General features: G+C 42.4%; 1 protein-coding gene across 2 annotated transcripts in view; it reads right to left on the bottom strand.

The window, feature by feature from the left end:
• Nucleotides 1-12,157, bottom strand: part of PDK3 (pyruvate dehydrogenase kinase 3) — a 76,389-nt gene that overhangs the window by 39,164 nt on the left and 25,068 nt on the right. For both annotated transcript variants that reach the window (XM_033195593.1, XM_033195602.1), the window contains exons 2-3: nt 7,909-8,050; nt 2,876-2,947 (exon numbers count right to left, since the gene is read on the bottom strand). In XM_033195593.1, coding sequence (XP_033051484.1) covers nt 2,876-2,947; nt 7,909-8,050 — 214 coding nt within the window. The remainder of the gene's footprint in view (nt 1-2,875; nt 2,948-7,908; nt 8,051-12,157) is intronic.

The raw sequence follows: 12,157 nt of genomic DNA, 5'->3' as shown, positions 1-12,157 counted from the left end.
AGAAAATAATTCCACTTCCAGGAATTGATCCTAGGAAAATAACTGGACAAAGTAAACAGCTGTTTGTGTGTTTATTTATTTATTTATGAGACAGAGTCTCGCTCTGTTGCCCAGGCTAGAGTGCAGTGGCACAATCTTGGCTCACTGCAACCTCTGCCTCCCGGGTTCGGCCAATTCTCTTGCAGCCTCCCAAGTACCTGGGATTACAGGTGCCTGCCATCATGCCTGGCTACTTTTCATATTTTTAGTAGAGACAGGGTTTCACCATGTTGCTCAGGCTGGTCTCAAACTCCTGGCCTCAGGTGATCTGACCGCCTTGGCCTCCCAAAGTGCTAGTATTACAGGCGTGAGCCACCGTGCCCAGCCAACAGATATATTTACAAGTTGTTCTTTAAAGCATTGTTTATAGTAGCACAAAAACTACAAACCAGTCTAAAATCTAGTGATAGATGATCAAATCGCATGAACTATCTGAAGATGGACTATTAACATGAATATTATGACACTATTAATAATGGCGTAGATCTACAATGTTGACACTTGTTATGTTTGAAAAAATAGTTTACACATATAAATATATGCATGCCTAGGGAAAAGCATGGAAGAAAGGAAAATAGTAATAGTTGTTGTCCCCTGGTAGTAGAAATTTGGGGCGGCTTTTTTTTTTTTTTACTTATCTGAATAGTCTTATTTTTCTGAATGATGAATATTTCTGTAACAAATACATACATACAATGACAATAAAGATGTAAAACTCTGAAATTAGGCCATCATTATTCACAAAAAATTTTATAATGGACAATTTGTCCTTTATGTAATACTCATTGCAATGTATTTGTAAGTTAAATATTACTAAAGTGAAACGATTCATTATAGTAGAGAAGTGCCTCAACTTATCTGAGTGGGGAGACTTACCTCAATGGCTCAATGCTCAGAATTCTCCTCTAATCTTCCGGGCTCTTCTAAACTCTATCATAAATGATCAACATGCTTGTCCTCTAAGCTACTTTTGCTTTACTAAAATGATTTCCCTGCTGGTGATCCCATACAACCTCTTGGTAAACAGAAAAGCCTGTTACCATGGTACTCGCTCACCTTTCACTCCTTCCTTCACCAAGAACATCATACTTCTCAAATGCCAACTATCGCAACTAGCCACATGAACCTAGGCAAGTTACAAAACTCACAGAGTGAGAGCTCAGCTATTATTACGATGGTCAAGCACATACTGGATTAAGCACTGACAGTTTGCAAAGCAGGCTCATGGCCATAAATCGCATCTGACAACCTGTTCCAGAAACTGAGACGGGACTCCGGGAAAAACACAGCAGAAATTTAATATCATGTATAGCCGTCTCTCAGTATCCGTAGGGGACTGGTTCCAGGATCCCCGAAGATACCCAGATCCTCAGATGCTCAAGTCCCTGGTCTAAAACAGTGTATACAGCCTACTCACATCCTCTCTGATACTTTAAATCATTTCTAGACTAGTTATAATACTTGATACAATCTAAATGCGATTTAAACAGTTGTTAAACTGTATTTTAAAAATCTGTATTATTTTTTATTGTTGTTATTTTTTATTGCTTTTTTTTTTTCCTGAATATCTTTTCGATCTGTGACTGGTGGAATCCAAGGATGTGGAACCTGCCACTATACTTCTACAAATCTGTTCTAAAATCTGGAGCTAGAGTGGTCAGCCCTAGGTTTTCGGATTTCCACCAAAGGATTACCAGCTAACGACTTTTGAGAAAACAAAGCTCCTGGACTGAATTAATTTAATACTGATCGCTTAAATGACAGCAGTGGCTTATATCAAGGAAAATGCTACATCTGGGGCTCTAACCCAATGCTTCCCCGCCTTCCACATTTCACAGATTCATTAGACAAAACACCCAACAAAGTATAAAATAGGTGAGGGCTTTTGTTTTTCCTTTGAATTTTAGTTTACAACTAGACTAGAACTAGCTACTCATGGCTCAAACGAAAACATAACTTATAGGTCCAGCTTTGCTATGAATGGTCACAATCTTGGGCAAGTCACTTCACATCTCTGACCTCAGTTTCCTTATCTGTGGATTGAGAGGACTGGGTTAAATACCTCCAAGGTTGCTTGTATAACATGGTATTTTCCTAGTTCTTCTTATGGAACATCTATTAAGCCAGGTGTTCAGTCTCACAACTATGTGGACTAGTTTATACTTAGAAATTCCTCAGTACAACAGGCCTACCATATGCATCCACTCACATATACACGAAACAGGAAGAAATTAATGTGAAAGGGATATTTAATTTCTCTTGGAGGGGAAAACATACTCACAGCTAGAGTTAGTGTTCCTGGGATAAATAAAAATAAGAAACAGAAATATCTCATCGGCATAATTTGCCAGTCTGTGCATAATGGGAGCAATACAATAGAATTCAGGGTGCTATATAAAAAACGTACTCTTTTATGTCTCTCCAAAACAAAACCACTACAGTTTTTGAGCTCAAATGTAATATCCTTTTGAAATTTTTTTTAATTGTAAAGGATTGAGTAGATAAATTCATGTATATACAAAGGCCACTGCATTCTTAAAACTACCACTAGATGGAACATTTACTGCAGTATTCATAGTGAGTGCCCAGTTCACCTTGGGTAAAGGTATTAAGAATTAGATCATAAAAGCAAAACTGAAAGTGTCATTATTACTTTTGTATTGTGTTACATTCTTAACTCGAATTAAAAAAAACTCAATGTTGAGTCATTACTCATTAAGAAAATGAACGCTTTTGTCCACATCATACTCCTTGAGTCTTAATGACTTGAATTATATTTACCAAAATCTTTCTTATCTAGATATTTTTACTTTCAGGTAAGTGGTACCATACTTACTTATCCAAGACCTGTGGATCCTCAGGGCTCTTATTTTCATATTCTAAAAGTTCAAGAAAACTCTGCATATACCTAAAAGGAAAAGAAAAAGAAAAAGAAGAGTTACTGTGTTAGTCGCCTGCCCAGCATCCACCCCTCCTCTCCCTCTTCCTAAGAACACTCCAAATTTTCACTTAGGTCTCCATCCCATCCCCATCCTCCATGTGGCTCAAGTGTATCAGGGAAGCCGGTGCCTCCAAAGATCCTGCGTGGTCCCATTTTTCTCTGGGCAATCCTACTTCTCTTGTCACTAATTATTCATTAGCCCAATAGTTTAGGTCTAAGTCTATCACTGTGTGCATTCTCCTGAACACAGGGAACGGCTCAGGAAGGACATACTGTCTCAATTCAGGCTAGTAAAATGACAGAAAAGACTCGCTGGAGGACTCTGGCAGAGAAACCAACCTGTTCTGCTTTTGTACAGTGTGCTGTGTGGATTGGAAGCCTGGAACTGCTGCAGCTATCCTGCCACCAGGAGGGATTCCAGTCTGAAAACGAAGCCAACGCCATCGAAAGCAGGGCTTCGACAGCTTCGTGAATCTCTGAATCAAACCAACACCAAAAGCTTACCCTACGGCTGGACCTTCTAGTGACATGAGCCAGGTTCAGTTTCATTTTCTCTGCTTACAAACAGACACATCCTAACTTATATATCAAGTCTATAGTTTGATTACCAAAAAGGTACACACACATTTTAAGAAGCACATGTGTGACGCTGAAGTGCCTGCCAAGAACTTAGAAACTAGACGTGAAGAAGTTAAATTAATTTCATCAATACTTAATGGGGGAGGAAGAATGCCAATTAAACCCTCAGAAACAGCTTCTGGATTAAGAATAGCTCCATATCTCAATCAGGGCCAGTATAAGAAACAGTCTGTCCAACATTAAGATCTGGAGAACACAGAAAAATGACATCTGGAGAGGCCATTAGTGCAGTAGCTATATCAAGCCAGGATCTGTTGGATCTCGTGGAGATTCAGATATTCCAATTAGAGATATGTGATCTCTATTTGGGGTTTTAACATGTCCTGAAAGAATTATCCCTTTATTCTAATAATTTCTAACAATTAACTGCCACTAATCCTATTATCTACACCTTTGGATAGAGGATGAGGACACTCCAATAACTAAAAATGACTGTTACACATATAAATACTCCAATGAGAATGCCACTTGATTCATCAGCCTCATGCGAACTTTGGACAATGCATTTGATACTAATGAATGTTCATCACTGGACATATTTTTTAAAAGTCTCTGGAAGCCAAGCGTGTTAGCTCACGCCTGTAATCCCAGCACTTTGGGAGGCTGAGGCGGATGGATCACTTGAGGCCAGGAGTTCAAGACCAGTCTGGCCAACATGGCGAAACCCCATCTCTACTAAAAATACAAAAAATTAGCTGGGCATGGTGGCACATGCCTGTAGTCCCAGCTACTCGGGAGGCTGAGGCAGGAGAATCGCTTGAACCCAGGAGGCAGAGGTTGCGGTGAGCCGAGGTTGTGCCACTGCACTCCAGTCTGGGAAACTGAGCAAGACTCCATCTCAAAAAAAATAAAAATAAAAAAATAAATAAAAGTCTCTGGGCACATAAGGCTATGGATTAGATATTGTTAAAATCACTGGGTCAAAACACCAAGAGGTCAAAGCCAGCCCCAGTGATGCCGTCCGCCCTGCCACACGCAAGCAAGCTAGGTAGGCATCCTGTCCTTTCCAAAGGGGATAGTTGAAGAAAGTCATAAATAGAAGGGAGCCAAAGATTATTCTGAGGTTCCCAGCCTGACAGTCAAGAGAGCAAGGAGGACATACTGTGACCAAGGGGACAGTGGTGGGGTTCACAGCCCATTATGCATAGGATTCATTTTTAAAAGGAAAAAATGGCAGTGAAACACAATGCATGATCCTGAAGTGGATTCCTAAATCAGGAGGAGAAATTGAAAAAAAAAAAAAAAAAAAGATGGGGGTAGTATCACAACAATTAGTAAAGTGAGAACAAGTTCTACATATTAGAAGACATTACTGTATCAATGTTAAATTTCCCGAATTTGATGATCACATTGTGGTTTTCTAAGACCTGTTCCAATGAAATACACGCTAAAGTATTCACGGCAGAGGGGCATGATGTAGACATCGTGTATGTGTACCATATATGGGTGTGTGTGCCATATACAGACATAGATATATGCATGTGCGTGTGCACGTGTGTGTGTGTGTATGCAGAGAGTGAGACAGAAAGAGAGAATATGAATGACAATGGTAGAACGTGGTCAAATGTTAACAATGTTAACAATTAGTGAATCTACGTGACAGTATATGGGAATTCTTTCTACCAGTTTTGCAACCCTTCTGTTAAGTAGGAAAGTATTTCAAAATAGAATGTTTAAGAAACAAGAAGGAAGAAATGGCATGCATTTGTTTGGAAGGGATATGGAAAAGGAACAGTTAAAAGACAAAAACCAAACAACGGAGTTGACATAGCAATTTGTTCGAGCCTACACTTTGTCAGTATAATACAATACATTTAAGTACATTTGGTCTTTGTCCCTGCTTCCTGGCACAGAGCTCCCAAAACCCTTGGAACTTTCTGAGTGATAGGAGTGTCTTCTGCTATCCATAAAGAGCCCCCTTTGACCACACCTGAGTTCATGCTAATGTGGTGACTTAGGATGGGATCTCTAGATAGCCTCAGGATGGGGCTGGTCACCAGAAAGGCCAAGTGATTCGAGGACTAACTTTCAGCTCTACCCTCAACTTCTGGGGAGGGGAGAGGGCTGGACATTGAGCTCTATCAAAACCCTTAATGACCATCAGAGTTTCCAGGTTGGTGAACATATGGGGGTACTGGGAGGGTGGTGTGCCCAGAGTGGGCATGGAAGCTCCATGCGGCCCCCCATACCTTGCCCTATGCATCTCTCCCATGTGGCTGTTCCCGAATTGTACCCTTTCTAATAAACCTATAAACATAGGTAAAGTATCTTCCTGAGTTCTGTGAGCCGTTCCAGCAAATTATCAAATCTGAGAGAAGGGGCGTGGAAACTCAATGTCCAGCCACTCAGTCAGAGGCACAGGTGGCCCAGGACTTGTGACTGGTGTCTGCAGTAGGGGAGATTCTTGTGGGGTTGAGCTGTAAAGCTGTGGAGTGTGCCCTGACTCCAAGCAGGTAGTGTCAGGATTGAACTGAATTGCTGAACCCAGTTGCTGTCCAGAGACTCGGAATTGGTTGTTGATGTTGGAAAGCAACACGAAAGAGCCCAGCAATTCACTTTGAAGCCCCGACCCAGCCTGTACATAAGCAATAGTAAATGTTTAACTGTCACCACCACCAGGATCAGGGGACTTGATCCTGCCGACCTAGAATCCCCACCACAGTGGCCTCTAATTGGGATTTTATACCTTCTACTGGAAAATCTCTAATGATGGCCTTGAAGCAATAAAGAAGTCTCGTGCAAACAAGAACTTGCTGCTCTTTCTGAAACAAGCTATGGAACCAGAGCAGGATGCAAGGAAGTACATGACATCAAAGCCACGGTCACAGTCTCTTTCATTTCTCCTGCATTCCAAAGACTGCACGTCACACAGTGAGAAGCTGCTGCTTGTCTGGAAAGAGACTTGACACTGTACCTCTGAGACCACCTAATATAGTGTTTCTCAGACTGTGTTTCCATTTTAACCCTATGAATTTATTATAATTAATACTATGGAGAATGACTATTGAATGTCCATTCTCTTTCAGTAGCCCAGCCTCCACTAACCCTCTAGATGCGAGCTAATTAGTAGTTCCATTCTCCTTACATCTGTCCACACCATTCCTTTCTAAAATGCTCTCCCTGTCACCTGCAATCTGTCAGTTCCACCCACCCACCAAGGGGCAGTGCGGAACCACAGCTTGCATTTCTGTCCGCTTCTCTCTGCTCCCACAGCACTGTGCTTGCTTGAGAGGACTGACGGCATCTGACCTTCCCAATTCCTCCAACTTTCTTCACAGTGACTTCTACTTGCATTTATTTATTTATTTATTTATTTATTTATTTATTATTTTTGAGATGGAGTTTTACTCTGTCGCCCAGGCTGGAGAGTACAGTGGCGTGACCTTATCTCACTGCAATCTCCACCTCCCAGGTTCAAGTGATTCTCTTGCCTCAGCCTCCTGAGTAGCTGGGATTACAGGCGCATGCCACCACACCTGGCTAATTTTTGTATTTTTAGTAGAGATGAGGTTTCACCATGTTGGCCAGGCTGGTCTCAAACTCCTGACCTCAAGTGATCTGCCCACCTCGGCCTTCCAAAGTGCTGGGATTACAGGTGTGAGCCACCACAGCCGGCCTCTACCTTGCTTTTAAAACACAGAGTAGACCTGCAAATGTTTCTCAAACACTGTATATGCAAACCCCTTTCTAAAAACACACCACTTGCTCTTACATCCTACCATTCATTGATCTCACCCTGCTTACCTAGCGGGTAACTTTGCGTCACAAATTCAACGTCTTCAGTTAAATGACATATGCTTCAAGCATCAGAGCTATAACTGATTTAAGTTTACGTTATACTCTGTCAAAATTTTCCCTACTTTTCATGGAGCAAATGAAGCACAGCAGGGAACTGATATTTTTCCAATCTGAGGTTCCCCTTTAAATGACTTAATTTGTTCTACAAGAAGCACTGACTTCAAGGAATGTCTTTACAAGGAAAACAAAAGGAGTAAGGTTAAGACTTGATAAAAGCAGCAAATACCCTGTCAGAAAAAGTGCAATCCCACCACACACAAGAAAAACTCAAGAAAGTGTCTAGTATAATGTACAAGCATTTTCATTAAAACAACTTTAAAACAAACAGCACATAAAGAAAAAAAAAACTTGTCATTGCATGGAAAATCCAGCTATCCCAAATGACTCATTCCCCAGATGGGCAGTATGTGCACTTTTACAGAGAATGGTCCCGCTGCCAAATGTTCACAGCATTGTGGGAAGATCCATTTTAAGCCACATTGTTTACTTACCAACTCTGAACCAATCCCACTGAAGGGCGGTTAAGTAAATTATCCGGCAGAAGATTAACTTCTCTCATTGTGTTAGCCAGCCGCACAGGAAGTTCCTTTCGTAGAAACATATATGAAGTTTTCTCACATGCATTATCTCTCCCTGTGAAGACATGAAAAATGTTCCATGATTTTATAGTCTAACAGATGGAGAAATAAAGTGCTCCCATGGTAGCACGGTTACTACTGGTTGGAAAGAGAAAATTAAATAATCCTGCAGTCTCTAGTTGAATTTTTATCCTTTGAAATAGCAAGTTGAAGAAAATAATTTAATTAGCAGAGAAAAAGAATATTCATTACAAGAGGCAAACTTGAAAGCAGTTTGTTTTTTTTTTCTTAACACAAAAACGTTCCTAGCGTTACCAGCGGCAATCTAAAAGTGACCTGGGATATAATCTGAACTTATTTTCAAATAAATACCGTGGGAAAACTGCCAAGTACAAAGGTAACAGAACATGTAAATCCACTCCCGTTCATAGGGCTTTCCAGGAGGCAACGGATCCATTCCTTTCACAAATATTCACCTACTGTGTGTGCCAACTGTTCCCTAAGATTTTCCTACAGTGTGTTTCTTCAGGGACCGTAGCTCTGCCCCTCTGGGAAGTAGCCACAGATCCCAGAGACCCTGTGATTCCAGAGGAGAGGCTCTCACTGTGAGACACAGGGCTGGCATGTGCCAGAGAAACATGCCAGAGAAACTATCTCCTGGGTGTACTCAGAGGCAGAGGGATCTACCGTGCCACGTTGGAGAGGGTAAGATGTGGGTTGACCAAAAGGAAGGAGATCAGTGCCTTCTGGAGGCTTCCCTGAACTGGCTGTGCATAAAATTTACATAAACAAGATGCCATGAGAGGAAACATACCTGGCCACTTAAAAGAGGAAACCTGAGCTCCTTCCTCTGCTGTCATATGGCAAGAAGAGTTCTAGCATCAGACTGGCCTGCAACCCCCAGCCCTGCTGGAAACTCCATGGTGGCTGGTGGTGGAGGGCCTGATAGAAAAGGCATGAGCTTTGGAGACACAAATGTCCTCCAGCCCCAACTCCTCCATTTGCAGGTTGTGAAAACGTTGGTAAGCTTCTTCACTTCTGAGTCTCAGCTGCCTTAATCTGTAAAATGGGGCTAAAACTAGTTTGTGTAAGGACTAAATGTGATACCGCGCATGGAGGCTGACACAGAGCAAGTGCTGGACAAACACTGGTCCTCCTGGTCTCCATGGTATTGAGGAGTCCATCCCATCTCCCTTGCCCTGCCTAGGCCTCTTTGCTGTTCCATATTCCCTGGAGCTGCACAGAAATGGGCAACATCGTGGCCAGGCCCAGGGAGAGATGAGCAGAGCTCATTTAACAATTTTCTCTTCCAAACTCTCCTTATTCTTCTGTAGGTCATGAAGGCAGCAAGTCAGAGATTCAGAAGTAAATCCAATTTTCTAACACTTCCAGTCACATTCTGGTTTATTCATTTGCTCTCCCTGCCAAATAAAACTTGAAAAAAAGAACCTAGTCTAGAAAGTAATCTGCAGAACCTTTCTTCCCCACTCATCCCTGACCCACTTCTCCATTCTCAAAAAAGTTACAATAAAAGATGAAAGTCTGAAATAATCCATCCCTCGTTTCCCTCATCCTAAGTGAGTATATTGAAGGCCTTTGGTAAACCTTTTACCTAATTGATGATTCACTTTTCTCCTTTGTACTTTCACTGTGATAAGTACCTTAATCCCCAAATACCCCTTCAAGTAAGAGGGGAAGGGGTGAAATGCCCCGCAATGACCTTCCAACATCTATTCTATACACATTCATTTGGCCTTAGGCAATTAATATTTAAAATGACTCTGGTCTTTTTTTTCTTTAGACGGAGTGTTGTTCTGTTGCCCAGGCTGGAGTGCAATGGCACGATCTCGACTCACTGCAACCTCTGCCTCCTGGGTTCAAGCGATTCTCCTGCCTCAGCCTCTCAAATAGCTGGGACTACAGGCGCCCACCACCATGCCTGGCTAATTTTTTGTATTTTTAGTAGAGACGGGGTTTCACCATGTTAGCCAGGATGGTCTCGATCTCCTGGCCTCGTGATCCACCCACCTCGGCCTCCCAAAGTGCTGGGATTACAGGCGTGAGCCACCGCGCCCAACCAGCTCTGGTCATTTTGCTTCAAACAATATAGAGACAGTCCCCAACTTAAAACAGTTCAATTTATGATTTTTTGATTGTTTAATCTTCTGACTTTATGATGGGTTTATCTAATTATTAAGTGCTTTTTTGTTTTGAGACAGAGTCTCACTCTGTCACCCAGGTTGGAGTGCAGTGGCACGATCTCCACTCACTGCAACCTCCACCCACTGGGTTCGAGCGATTCTCGTGCCTCAGCCTCCCAAGTAGCTGGGATTACAGGCGCCCATCACAATGCTCGGCTAGTTTTTGTGTTTTCAGTAGAGATAGGGTTTCATCATGTTGGCCAGGCTGTTCTCGAACTCCTGACCTCAAGTGATCCACCCACCTTGGCCTCCCAAAGTGCAGGCATTACAGGCATGAGCCACCATGCCTGGCCAAGTGCATTTTTCAGTTACAATATTTTTGACTTACGATGTATTCATCAGGATGTAACCTCACTGTAAGACAAGGAGCATCCGTATATTATTCCTAAAAGGTTCTGTATGAATATAACTTTAACTTTAAATGCACTAAAAATGCTGCTATTTATCACAGTGAATCTCATTATAAAATGAATTCCGTATTGTCTAAGTTAAAATATAAGTCTAGCTTTTCACATGCTGGGAGAAATACTTTGCATCCTGGTTAAACAGAAAGGAAATTATCTTTAAATCACAAAAGAAACATTGATGTTCTCACTGTGGGATGACAAAGACTCTCTCCTTTGACCAAACTTGAACCAGGTTCTCCTGGGTTTGCTTATTTGTTTGTTTGTTTGTTTTTGGAGACAGGGTCTCACTCTGTCATCCAGGCTGCAGTGCAGTGGCACAATCACGGTTTACTACAGCCTCAACCTCCTGGGCTCAAGTGATTCCCCCACCTCAGCCTCCCAGGTAGCTGGGACACCTGGCTAATTTTTGTATTTTTAGTAAAGAGGGGGTTTTGCCATGTTGCCCAGGCCGGTCTCGAACTCCTGGGCTCAAGCAATCTTCCCATCTCAGCCTCCCAAAGTGCTGGGATTACAGGCGTGAGCCAGCGCATCTGGCTCTGAGTCCTCTTTTTGACTAGGCCTCGACTTTGGGTTCTATCTTGACCTGCTTAGTCCAGTCTTAGCAAAAATCCTGCTGAGTCATTTCAGTGAAAATTCCCTACCCTTGGTGTCTGATCCCCCTACCCTCGATATCACCCTGGCCTGCCTTCAACAAGAATCCCCTCCAATCTGGACTTTTCCTCTTAGTAACTTTCCACCCGTTGACCCGCACACTGCTCCTTGGCTATAAATTTCCACTTGTCCTTGTTGCACTAGGAGTTCAGCCTGATCTCTCCCCACTACTGCAAAACTCCCATTGTAGGGGTCCCTCTTGAATAAAGCCTTCCCTACCATCTTTAACAAGTATCAGATAATTTTTTTCTTTTCTTTTTCTCTCCTTTTTTTTTTTGGAGACAGGGTCTTACTCTGTCACCCAGGCTGGAATGCGATGGTGCGATCTTGGCTCACTGCAAGCTCCGCCTCCCGGGTTCAAGCAATTCTCCCTGCCTCAGCCTCTGGAATAGCTGGGATTAGAGGCATCTACCACCACGCCCAGCTAATTTTTGTATTTTTAGTAGAGATAGGGTTTCACTATGTTGGCCAGGCTGGTCTTGAACTCCTGACCTCAGGTGATCTGCCCGCCTTGGCCTCCCAAACTGTTGGGATTACAGGCATGAGCCACCGCGCCTAGCCAAGTTTTGTTTTTTTTTTCTTTAACAGGAAAAAGGAAGTTCTGGAATAGGGAAGAAGCAGAAGAATTCTGGTGTTAAACTGAAACTGGGAGTATCAGTATGAACTAACAATTTTTTCACAGTTATGAGTTTTTAGGGGTAATGAAAGTATACATGTTTAAATTTCCAAGTTGGCAGCCTGTTAGGAGCCACAGGATACAAGCATGAGGTGAGCAGTGAGAGCTGACTGGCAGGCGTGAGGTGGCCACAGTCAGGTTCTCATCTCTTCTCTGAAAGTTGCAGTTCTAGATGGTTTCAGAATTTAAAGGTTTTCCAATTTTAGGAAGGTAAAAAGGAGTCTATA

This window comes from Trachypithecus francoisi, unplaced genomic scaffold, assembly GCF_009764315.1.
Source record: "Trachypithecus francoisi isolate TF-2019V2 unplaced genomic scaffold, Tfra_2.0 Contig01603, whole genome shotgun sequence".
Lineage (NCBI taxonomy): Eukaryota > Metazoa > Chordata > Mammalia > Primates > Cercopithecidae > Trachypithecus > Trachypithecus francoisi.
The sequence above is the reverse complement of the archived record's forward strand: the minus strand, read 5'-3'. Positions and strand labels throughout refer to the sequence as shown.